At 38.7% G+C, this 12,865-nt stretch overlaps 1 protein-coding gene across 2 annotated transcripts in view; it reads left to right on the top strand.

Moving 5' to 3' along the window:
• LOC139121264 (photoreceptor-specific nuclear receptor-like) overlaps window positions 1–12,865 on the top strand; it is a 34,208-nt gene that overhangs the window by 7,633 nt on the left and 13,710 nt on the right. For both annotated transcript variants that reach the window (XM_070685999.1, XM_070685998.1), the window contains exons 2-3: window positions 1,188–1,428; window positions 8,693–8,796. In XM_070685999.1, the coding sequence (XP_070542100.1) occupies window positions 1,188–1,428; window positions 8,693–8,796 (345 nt within the window). The remainder of the gene's footprint in view (window positions 1–1,187; window positions 1,429–8,692; window positions 8,797–12,865) is intronic.

Genomic DNA, 12,865 nt, shown 5'->3' with positions numbered 1-12,865 from the left:
AACCCCTCCTTTCAGATGAATTGGTATCAGTTGGTTGATATTCACAACACGCTCATTCATTCATACTCTCTCTCTCTCTCTCTCTCTCTCTCTCTCTCTCTCTCTCTCTCTCTCTCTCTCTCTCTCTCTCTCTCTCTCACACACACACACACACACACACACACAAAACGTATAAGTACGTCGGATTTACATTAATTTATCTGCAGCCTGACGGTCATCGATTTGTACCGTTACCACGCCTTTGTTCCTTTGTTTTTCTAAATTGTTGACCAGGACAGAGTTTCGACACTGTAGAATAAATGAAATCTATCTCCGGGCTGATACCGTCCTTGTTTTTTTCGTCATGGTCATTGGCCATATTCAAAGATATATTGCTACTTACAATATCTTGGATTGACCCCTCCCTAGTGTCTTATCGAACATCGTACAGTATATACTCTGTTCTAAAGCTGCCATCGTGTTAGGAGTTCAGAAATCCTAGCTACATCGGTATGTCTGTGAGCAATAAAAACCACTGCAACAGAATTTCCATATTGCACGAAATTCATGCTCGTTTTTTATGATTTCTATACGGTGGGGCTTTTTATGGCTTAGCAAGATCGGGCATTCATCCCGTCACAGACGAAGTAGCTCGAAAATATCACACTGTCACCGTTCAATTATCAATATCAAAGTTAATACCAGTCCGGTAGGTGTAATTTATGTGATGAAATCTCTTTTTCCCATCAAAGTTGAAAAATGATCCGGATAGCAGTCTTTCGCGCAAGTTTACGGCGATGGTTTCGTTTTGAATGGCTGAAATTATTCGCCTTCAAGCTTAGCGCACTATTGTTGTCACAAATTGAACATATTTCCCAGTCTTTTTATCAATGACTCGATTCCGATTGCCGGTTTGTTTTTTGTAGTCAAATTAAGCTAGGTTATAAGTTTTGGCGGGACAAGTTTGACTTCCGTGGTAGTGTAAATCTCTTATGATGAAAGTGAAATATCTGTTACTAATAAAATGAAAACTCAGTATGGAAAAAGAGATGCGCCTATCGAATAATGTAACTATAAATATGTAACCTGAATTTGGTTGGCTTCATTTTCATCAAATTTCCATAGAAGGGTTGGATTGTTCCCACTTCTATTTTAAACCCCTCTGCGCCATGCTGATCTTCATGTCGTGTTTGTCTTTGCTGTTTCAGTTACTCCTCCTCAACATATGCCGGTTTCGTCGCCTCCCCTCACACCCACAGTGACAACGAACCCGTCCCCGTTCAATTCGGCGTTGATCAACAACAACAACACGCCGGCCAAGCGCAGCACCCCTGGGCTGTCTTGCGTGGTGTGCGGTGACGTCAGCAGCGGCAAACATTATGGGATATACGCCTGTAATGGCTGCAGCGGATTCTTCAAGAGGAGCGTGCGACGAAAGCTAATCTACAGGTAATCATAATCGGCAAGTTAAAAAAAAATATGAAAACGTGGCATCTTGACCTCACCAACATTACAATATGACTGTTATTCGCGGGGAAAAACATCCCATGTAATTGGCGAAAGTGGAATTTCTCAATCCATCGGTAGAAATGTGATGCTGCACTGAAGACGACTTCGGTGGCATACACAAAAGGAAAATTGTGTATTACATACGGTGATTGTAGCGAAGCATACTGATCCCTGACCTCACTGGGAGCGACTGTCATCCCATGTCAGATTTCAATAAAAACTTCATATAATGATAAATACTAGTATATTGACGAATTCCGGGGGGAGACGTCGACAGTTCAACGTATTAGTGAATAATGTCCATGTCCCTGAAGTATTGTTAGCGCATTTACATAACATGTATAGTTTAACTGGAACATCGCCCCTGGCCTTTCATTTAGTATCCTCATTTCTTCCATGACAATAATTCACCATGCGATTGGAGTTATAGGACTCTTTCCTAAATATTTTATTCGCCATACTCCTGACAAAAAAATAAAATAAATGCAATATCACATGGAGTAATGATAATGGATGTGTGAAGTAATGCGGATAGCGATGGTATAGTTTTGAAAGCTATTCTCCATTTTTCCCATTCTCTGTAATTTAAATGGGCGCACTATGCCTACATTATGAATTAGAACGGAGCCATCTTTTAATCAATAGGCGTACATAGGTACAGCCTTGTAGTTCGTACTTTTGACTCGACCGATCTTCCTTTAAAAAGAAACTTTGACGAGCTTTTCACAGTTTTCCTTCAATTGAATGACCTTATTTCTATTTTCCTTCTTAAATCATGTTGAAATATAAACTATCAGACTTCCTAATGCGAAAGACCATTTAATTCATATTGACAGATGAATTAGTGTCTCGACTAGAACTCACTTATCAATAATAATATTGAACATTGAACACATACAGATTGTTATGATTTTGAAAGTAGAACAAGAAATAAAGTGTGTTTTACAAAGGAACAAAATTATCAGAAAAATACAAAAAAAGGTACAGCTAATTGAACTATAAGTCAGCTAATGAATATATGACTTAGATTTTGTTTGTATCATGTTTGGATTATTGTGAAATAACTATGTGTCATGTAGGTCATTTACCCCACACTCATCATGACCTGAGTTCAATTAGTCTAGAACATTCCAAGGTCACTGCCCTTGATGACCTCACAACCTTGAATTCAATTAGTCATGTTTGGAATGTTCTGGAAAGTTGATTAGTTGTGTAAGGAGATAATTTTAGAACAGTAATTAGCATGTCAATAAAAGTTCTAGATTGTTCTTATATGCCTTTATAAAAGGGACGTGCTCAGCTTCCAGTCAGACTTTTGGGATCGTGTCTCTTGTGTGTTACTAAACTCCAGCAGTAGTCATTCTCAAGACTTTTCAAGACCTTCACTGTCAACGCTGGATTTATATTGTGGTCTTTGTGCAGCTTCAAGCCTGCAAGCCAAAGGACTGTTCATTCATCCAACTGACTGTTACAACTCTGAGACTGGAGCTTTGCCGTCCCAGCTGAGATAAGTAGTCTGTACACTTTTAAAGCTTGTACTCTGTCCCTAACTTAGCAATTAGTTTTGTTTTCGTAATAAATTTTGTTTAAACGGAAACTGCTGAGTTCACCCTTTTGTTCGTTTTCTCTGCACGTAACAAATTGGGGGCTCGTCCGGAGACGAATATTTGAGCCGTTTGACAACATTTTGACAGCCTTTTCAAAACTACTGTATACTGTGAACTCAGCGAAATTTAATCATGGCGGAATTTAAACCAGAGGAAATGGATGACCTTGATCAGGACACATTTGATTCCCTCAGAAAGACGACCTCATTGCACTGGCCAATTTCCTTAAAGTAGAAGTCAAAAGATCTATGCGCAAGAGGGAAATACAGTACCGTATTGCCAAACATCTAGTTGATTAGGCCAATTTGAGGAATCCACCCTGAAAGATTATGAGCCCGAGTCTACCTCTGAACTCAGAAAATTAGAATTAGAATTGCAGACAAATTTGGAGATCAAGAAACTAGAATTACAAATGGAAAAAGAGAGACAGGCATTAGAAAAAGAAAAATACAAATGCAATTAGAAATGGAAGAAAGACAGAGAGAGAAAGACAGGCAGGAAAGATTAGAAATGAAACGTTTAGAGCTTGGACAGTCAGGAAAATTCTTCCCTTCAGACAAGTTTGACATCACTAAGCATTTCAGGTTAGTTCCCCTTCCAAGAAAAGGATGTTGATAAATATTTCCTTCATTTTGAGAAAATTGCTCAGAGTCTGAACTGGCCTAAGGAGTCCTGGTCTATGCTTTTACAGAGTGCTTTGGTGGGTAAAGCCAGAGAAATTTACATTCAATTGTCAGTAGAGCAGGCTTCAAATTATGATTCTGTGAAGGAATTAATTCTCAAGGGCTATGAGTTGGTGCCTGAAGCGTACCGTCAGAAATTTAGGGATTGTGAGAAGGTGAAGGATCAAACTTATGTTGAATTTGCTCGAACAAAAGAACAACTGTTTGATCGTTGGTGTTCTTCTGAAAAGGTCAGTCAGAATTATGACAAATTACGACAGCTTGTTTTGATTGAGGAATTTAAAAGGTGCATCCGGAGTGACATCAAGACGTTTATCAATGAACAAAAGGCAGATACATTAGAGGTTGCTGCACGTTTGGCCGATGATTATTCATTGACCCACAAATCTTCATTTCTCAGCAAACCATCCCAGTCCTTTTCATACAGAAACAATGCAGGTAAATTTAACTCCTCCTTTTCATCCAAGAATTTCTCAAAGGACAGTAGAAAATCAAATGACAACAGTTCACAAAATTCAAGTAACACTCCCACATCATCAGATCCCAAGTCTCAATCTCCTTCTGACAAACAGTTCGGTACACTTTCTTGTAATTATTGTAAGAAAGACGGCCATTTAATGTCAGAGTGTTTCAATTGAAAAGAAAACGTGAAGGTCAAAGTGGTCAAAGTGGATCTAAGCCAACCGGCTTTATTTCTTCATCAACTCAATTAGAGTCTAATAATGTGTGCAACACATTTTCTGAGGTTAAACCCCTCTTATCCCCAATTAATGAGGTCAAGGTCAATTCTTCTCAAGATAGCATTATGGGTATTTTCGAACCATTTATTCACGATGGTTTTATATCACTTTCTAGTGATTTTTCTTCCGCTACCCCTGTCAAAATTTTAAGAGATACCGGGGCTTCCCAGTCTCTTTTGTTGGCAGATACCCTGCCGTTTTCTGAAAAGTCATTTTCAGGTTCTAAAGTTCTTATTAAGGGGGTAGATTGCAATGACTTTATTCCTGTTCCTCTCCATAATGTCTATTTGTCTTCGGACTTGTTTCTGGACCTGTGACTTTAGGTATTAGGCCTTTTTTGCCTTTTGAAGGGATTCACCTTCTTCTGGAAACGACCTTGCTGGGGACAAGGTCATTACTAATCCACTTGTGACTGATAATCCTACTTTAGATCAAGATCCAGAGCCAATTGAACAAGAGATACCGATTTATTTCCTTCATGTGCCATTACTCGAGCCATGTCAAAGAAAACTTCCGAGAATCAAAATACTCTCAAAATAATGTCACAGATGTTGACTTAAATGACACCTTTCTCAGTCAGGTGTTTGACACGGATCATTCCGTTATCCCTCGTGGATTTGAAACTTCCAGTAAAACTTCTGCTGACCAAAGTCAGACATTTTCTAGATCAAATCTCATTGCAGAACAACACAAAGACCCAGATATTTTGTCTTTGTTTGACAGGGTAGATGATGAAGGTAAAACTTCAGATAGCTCTGTTTCCTATTATACAAAATCTGGTATTCTCATGCGTAAATGGAGACCTCCAGATGTCTTGGTTGATGACGATTGGGCTATAAAACATCAAATTGTGGTTCCAAAGCCCTATCGTGCTGAAATATTGCGCCTGGCCCATGAAACCCCTGGGCTGGTCACTTAGGAGTCAGGAAAACTTATCATAAAATTCTCAGTCACTTTTATTGGCCTAATCTCAGGCAGGATGTAGCACATTTCTGTAAAACTTGTCACACATGTCAAATGGTAGGAAAGCCAAATCAGACCATTCCAAAGGCCCCTTTACAGACCAATTCCTGCATTTCAAGAACCATTTAGTAGGATACTAATAGACTGTGTTGGGCCCCTACCAAAAACAAGATCAGGAAATGAGTATATGTTGACAATTATGTGTACATCAACTCGGTTCCCAGAAGCCATACCACTGAGAAACATAAAGACAAAGACTATAGTGAGAGCTTTAGTCAATTTTCACTTTATTTGGCCTCCCTAAATGTGTCCAGTCCGATCAAGGCTCCAACTTTATGTCTGGTATTTTTCAACAAGTAATGGATCAGCTAGGCATTAAACAGTATAGGTCATCCGCCTATCATCCAGAAAGTCAGGGTGCTCTTGAGCGATTTCATCAAACTTTGAAAAACATGATTAGGACCTACTGTTTTGACACAGAGAAGCAGTGGGATGAAGGAATTCATTTTTTGCTCTTTGCTGTTAGAGAGTCAATTCAAGAGTCTCTTGGTTTTAGCCCATTTGAGCTTGTATTTGGACATACAGTCCGTGGCCCACTTAAGCTCGTTAAAGAGAAATTCCTGTCAGACGATGATGATTGTCTGAATATTTTGCAATATGTCTCAGATTTTCGTACAAAGCTCTCTAAAGCATGTGAATTAGCCAGAGAAAATCTTGAGTCATCTCAGCAGTCAATGAAAACCAAATATGATAAAAACACCTCAAAACGGAAGTTTGAACCAGGTCAAAAGGTTCTTGTTCTACTTCCAATTCCTGGAAACCACTCCATGCTCGTTACTTTGGGCCATATCTAATTGATAAGAAATTGAGTGATTTAAATTACATCATAATAACACCTGACAGGCGAAAACAAAAACAGCTATGTCACATAAATATGCTTAAGCCATATTTGGATAGGGATAATCCTACTATAACTCAGCCTGTCAGTGCAGTCAGTTCAAACCATTATGAAGATAGTGATACTGAAACTGACTTGAGTGAAAATACTCTAAACTCAAAGCTGGGCTCGGTCAAGCTTCAGAACTCAGGAATCCTGGAGAAGCTGGAGTCTACAAAGTTGGCACACCTCCAGCCAGAACACCAACAACAGCTGAAAGAACCAATCCATGAACATTTGTTCCAAGATATTTCAACGAGGACAAACATCATCTATCACAACGAAGATGTCTGCGACAGTAATCCAGTGAAACAACATCCAGACGGACTGAATCCTGCGAAAGCGGAATATCTCCAGGAGGAAGCCAAGTATTTGCCGAACAATGACTTTATCGAACTCAATAAAATAACCGGACTTTGCCGTGCATACTTTATGCCAAGTTCAGTGCCATTTCGAGTTTTCCAATACCAAATTGCAAGAGGATAGTCATGGGACAGATCATCTTGTTTGCTATTTTTAACAAATTTTGCAAATTTAGCAAATCTCAGAGAAACTACTCTACAATTGAAAAAGAGTGTTTATCTTTGATATTAGCTTTACAGCATTTTGAAGTTTATGTTACTTCTTCAAATCAGCCAATAGTGGTTTATTGATCACAACCCTCTTGTATTTCTACAGAAATTTAAAGGCAAAAATCAGAGATTGCTAAGATGGAGTTTAATTTTACAGGAGTTTAATCTTGACATTAGACATATCAAAGGCAGAGACAATTTAATTGCAGACTGTCTCTCTCGTATTTAGAGTTTATTGTTGTTCACTTTCAAGAAATTTTACTTTAGAGTAAAACAAAATTTGAGTACTTAAATCCTCTTTAAGATTACATTTGTAAAAGAAAGATTTTTCTTTGAAAAATTTTCTTTTTTTGAAGAGGGGGTGTGTCATGTAGGTCATTTACCCCACACTCATCATGACCTGAGTTCAATCAGTCTAGAACATTCCCAAGGTCACTGCCCTTGATGACCTCACAACCTTGAATTCAATTAGTCATGTTTGGAATGTTCTGGAAAGTTGATTAGTTGTGTAAGGGAGATAATTTTAGAACAGTAATTAGCATGTCAATAAAAGTTCTAGATTGTTCTTATATGCCTTTATAAAAGGGACGTGCTCAGCTTCCAGTCAGACTTTGGGATCGTGTCTCTTGTGTGTTACTAAACTCCAGCAGTAGTCATTCTCAAGACTTTTCAAGACCTTCACTGTCAACGCTGGATTTATATTGTGGTCTTTGTGCAGCTTCAAGCCTGCAAGCCAAAGGACTGTTCATTCATCCAACTGACTGTTACAACTCTGAGACTGGAGCTTTGCGTCCCAGCTGAGATAAGTAGTCTGTACACTTTTAAAGCTTGTACTCTGTCCCTAACTTAGCAATTAGTTTTGTTTTCGTAATAAATTTGTTTAAACGGAAACTGCTGAGTTCACCCTTTTGTTCGTTTTCTCTGCACGTAACATATGCTTAAGTAACAATCGGCGAGAATCTAGAAATTGTGACACACCGAGATGGTTACCACCCAACAATATACTATCACAACAATGCAAGTTACATATTCCTGTGAGAAAAAAGACATTTCAACATTTAGGATAGTTCAAAGTTCAACATGTCAGCATTTCGGCGATCAAGAATTTTGCCTTCCTTATTTCCGGTGGTCAACTTGTAATTGGACGTCTGCGAATTGAAAATACACAGAATGCTGCAGGTCTAGGACGCTTTGTTATATACTATTTACTATGCGCTCTCTCTCCCCCCCTCTCTCTCTTTTTATGTATTTATGTCTGTATGTACGTGTATATGTACATATACACATACATACATAAATAAATACATACACACTTACATATATTTGTGTGTATATATTTATGTATGTATGCGTATATGTACATATACACATACATACATTATACATAAATACATACAGATATATGGTGATATATATATGGTGATATATGGTGATATCTCTATCTATCTATCTATCTATCTATCTATCTATCTATCTATCTATCTATCTATCTATCTATCTATCTATCTCTCTCTCTCTCTCTCTCTCTCTCTCTCTCTCTCTCTCTCTCTCTCTCTCTCTCTCTCTCTCTCTCTCTCTCTCTCTCTCTCTATCTATCTCTATTATATATATATATATATATATATATATATATATATATATATATGCATTACGCTCATACAAGCTCCGTCGATCTCATACGTCTGTTCTAACACTATTTCAGGTGTCAAGCCGGTACCGGTATGTGCACGGTGGACAAAGCCCATCGCAACCAGTGCCAAGCTTGTCGACTGAAGAAATGTCTTCAGTCGGGCATGAATAAGGACGGTAAGGGTCAAACCAATGTGTCCTCTCCGTACTGGGCATCTTTACAGCCTTTCTGGACTGTGTCACGCTCTGTTTTATCTCTTAATGTTTTGTCCTGTCTTTTATTTTAAGATCCATGGTTTGGCCGTGTACTGCCTTGCTCTGTAGTAGGAGATCGTAAATGTAGGTATCGTTGTCGTTGATCTTGATGATGTTCAAGTTTTTGTAATGTTGTTACTTGAGCTCGCCTTACTTATACCGTTCTCGGTAATCAACAGTATACATTGCACGCTGTCAAGTCTGACTCAGTGACGTCATAAATGTATGCAAAAGTTGAAGCGCCATCCGTCGTTATATCAAGTCTTATGACAAAGCGTCACAGCGTCTGAAATCGAAACTATTGTCCGTGTCGTGCAAGGCTGAACTTTCACAATATAAACTAGTTTTTGTTGGAAATGTGAATGAAAAATATCCGATTTCATCTTTTCCGTAGTAAATGTATCAAGACAGAATAATGACATCTCAACCAAGGTAGTGGTGTAGTTTTGTTAATTCCAGTGCTCACCGTTGGAGCAGAAAATTCAGGAAATAGTGATACTTAGTCTCCAAACACCTGAAGCCCCTCCGTCGGCACTGTTTTGAACAAAAAAACTGAGACTTGCTTCTGATTAATTCATCATCTCACAATACTCAACAAAGGACAATATAGCATATATGCTTTCCACTCGTGCACCTCAAGGAAAAGGGACGGATGTCTACTGCTAAAGTAGTTCGCGCCTCAAAGCTGAGAGACTTAAACTTTTGCTCAAAGTTTCCATATGGAAATTCAACCCATTCCTTTCGAAATAAAGAATAATATCAGGGGTCACCATGTAAAACTTGGTATTAGAGAAACAAATTACCAAACATTTGCCAAGATTTGAAATTCAAAATGGCCACAAATGAAATATACTGTTTTCAAAAAAATAGCCCGGTGGAAAATTTCTTTACTCCATAAGCTTCTAAACGAGCCCCTCCCTAAGAAGTAGTCCAAAAAGTATCGCAAACGTTTGAGTCTCCGAATATGGGTCGGCGAGGCGCATTCTAACTTCATAGTTGTTTTGGTTATCCCTGTTCGATTTATTTGAAAACATAAAATTTTCCAAAAAAGGCGAGAAAGAGACGTAGGCTTTTCAAATTTTGATTTTCAATTTCGTGAGAGATTATAAATAAACGTTAACTTTGTATTAGGTTTATCTCATCACCGCAAAAAAATTGTCGTCGTCTTGATTTCGGCCCATGCTAGTCTATTGAGTGAATGTTATACAAATTTAGACTCTGTCTGGACCGAAGTGATAGTTTCCACTAAGAAAAACTTTAAGGTTCAGAAAATTAATGACGACGCGTAGATTTTCAAACTTTTTGTCTGAACGCATTTTCTTGGTGATATTTCATATTATTGTTGTCTGATCCGGATGTTTTGGCCACAAATACCAATAATTCTGTTTTCACCGTTGCACCTTTTCCTTCTCGGATGAAAACAAAGTTAATTGGAAGTCATTTATATTGCTTGTTTACGCTGCTTGTTTCTCTACAATAAGATCAGCCAATAAAAACTACAGACTTACACTGGCTAATATTGGATAATTGATAGCGAAAATATCTTCAAGCGCACCAGTAAAATGTGAAAACAAAACTTGAGAACGGAAGAGAGGTGATATAAAAGTGGCCTTCAAAAGTTTCCGTCAAGTTCTGTTTTAAAGTGCCTCCATTATCTGGATGTTGTATACCTGGAAATGCTTGGAGCATAGCCCAGCCCTGACTATGAGACGGATGTAATTTGCCGTAACGCGGCCAGGATTTCCGAATTGCTGCAAACGTTGCTATCGCAAACTATCAAAATGTATTGTAGCCCCGGGTACAAATAACATGGACATGTCTTTATTTCCCTGACGATGATAAAAACAGCCATGTTTAGTAGACTTTAACTATGATATGTGTATAGGGCAAAATTAGAGCGAGCGTGCGCCTGGGGGCCTGCAATGAAACACAGGCCTGCCACTCTCCGTGCACTCTCTTCACTTTATTGGTGGAAAAAAAACCTGGTAAATTATTACAGGAAACCCTTACTTGTGATGTGTATGACATCATTAATATCATCTAAAAGACTAGATCATTTTTGAATTAGGGAAATAAATGGCCCGGACTCGGTAGAAAGTGGGGACGCGTTGGCGCGGACCTAGTGGTGATGCACGTACGAGGCTGTATCGGCGACGTTATTAACGCCTAACGCAGATAGCACAATGCGACAGGCTTTCTGGCGATAATTTAATAAATGTTCAAATCATGCCTAGTTGACTGAAAATACTTGACATTTTGGCTTTCACAAACCCCAGGCGTAGATAGTTGCCGAATTGCCCAAGACAAGAGCGATGTGAGCGATGCGGAAGCGACGCGGTGCTAGTCAGTCGCTATTAGTCATACTATTAGTCGCCGTGCTAATGGCGTATCGCCGGGCATAGATGAAGTGTTTCTATCACAAACTGAGTCCAACATGTATGTGTCTTTTCACTGCTTCTATTATCACATCCTTTGTTCCGTCGCTCGATCTTTATCATTCCGCATTCCGTCGTTCCGTCAGTCAATTTAGGGAAATTATCCAAAACCCCTGCAGTCCAGGGAATACAAGGATTGACACGGAAATTCCAACAGAAATTTAGAATTTAAAATATTCGGCATACCTATTTTTATTTTTGTCGTATTATTTGAGAAACGATTTGTTTTCGTCTCAAAGTGAAAACACTTTACTGCAACGTTAACACAGTAATGTTGTAAGCACAATTTCAGTAGAGTGACATTGAGATCCTACACACTCCCGACTTCTTAACAAAGATTCCAACGGCTTGACTTTAATCCCGGGTTTACGTAGCCACAGAAGTAACCAACACAACACCTGAAATGCAAAGCCGGGACTTGAAACGACTTTTTCGCTTTCCTTTTGAATTCTATTCGCCATCGACCATTTTATTCGTACATTAAAGGCTCAGTAAGTCGGACGCATAAATATTGGAATTTTCTTTCTCCCTCTTTCAACTCGGTGTCGTCTACTGCCGACAGTCTGGCTTCCAAATATGGACATCACATCGAAATGAACTCTCCTACAGCATTGTTACAGTTTAGTTGTAAGGCAAATTGCAATCAACAATATGAGAAGTGTAAACTGGTTTGAGTGCGGTAGATCCCAATTGCTCATATGCAAATTCCAGACGTCGGTAATTATGGCAATATCGCTCACCGACCCATCGAGCTATATTGGAAAGTGCTGAAAAGTGGGGAAATTGTTGCCTAACTACAGAGAGGGGTCGAAGTTCACCGGGGAAATGAGCGATGATCGTCGCAGGGATTTCGAGGAGGGAAAGCAATATGTGGAAATTTTCGGAGCATCAATCGCCCGTGTGAAATCAATAGGGAAATAATGAGAAAGGAAAACACTAGAATTGTGCAGAAGTGAAGTCGATTGGTTCCGAAATTACATAAAATGTAAAGACTGAACCTGAAAGGTCAAGACCGGTTTAACATTCTGTTCTGATTTCAGATAGTTCCACTCACACTAAAAAGTGAGGCACTGAAAATAGTTGAAAATAAACAATAGGACAAACAAACATACAAACAAACAAACAAACAAACAAATAACAGGAAATTGAATAAACGCTTCATACTAGACTTTACCAATATGGTGTGAAATATGTCAACTGCAATATTTTGTTTCACGTCATATCGACCATCTTGCTCTATCTTTGATACCGATTTATAAAAGAAGCTGTGAAGCTGACAAGCAAGATTCGACGTTGAAAATCGAATCCTGTACCCCTCCCTCTACAGTCCCGGCGGTTTGCAATCGTTGACGATCTGTGCAAGAGATATTTGAGTCGATCGTATTTTAAAAAGAGTAACACCGTTTAAGTAAAAGTTACAGTGTCCAAATTTAATATTTAGTGTCTTTTGATTCATGAAAGATTTTCGTACCTATTTTTTTATTTCTAAAGGACATCGACTACCGACGCACGCGCGTGCCAAGTACTTCAGAACTTCACAAATTGGCGTAAGAGAC

The sequence above is a fragment of the Ptychodera flava genome, chromosome 21, assembly GCF_041260155.1.
Source record: "Ptychodera flava strain L36383 chromosome 21, AS_Pfla_20210202, whole genome shotgun sequence".
NCBI classification, from domain to species: domain Eukaryota; kingdom Metazoa; phylum Hemichordata; class Enteropneusta; family Ptychoderidae; genus Ptychodera; species Ptychodera flava.
This window is presented reverse-complemented; position numbering and strand designations above follow the sequence as displayed.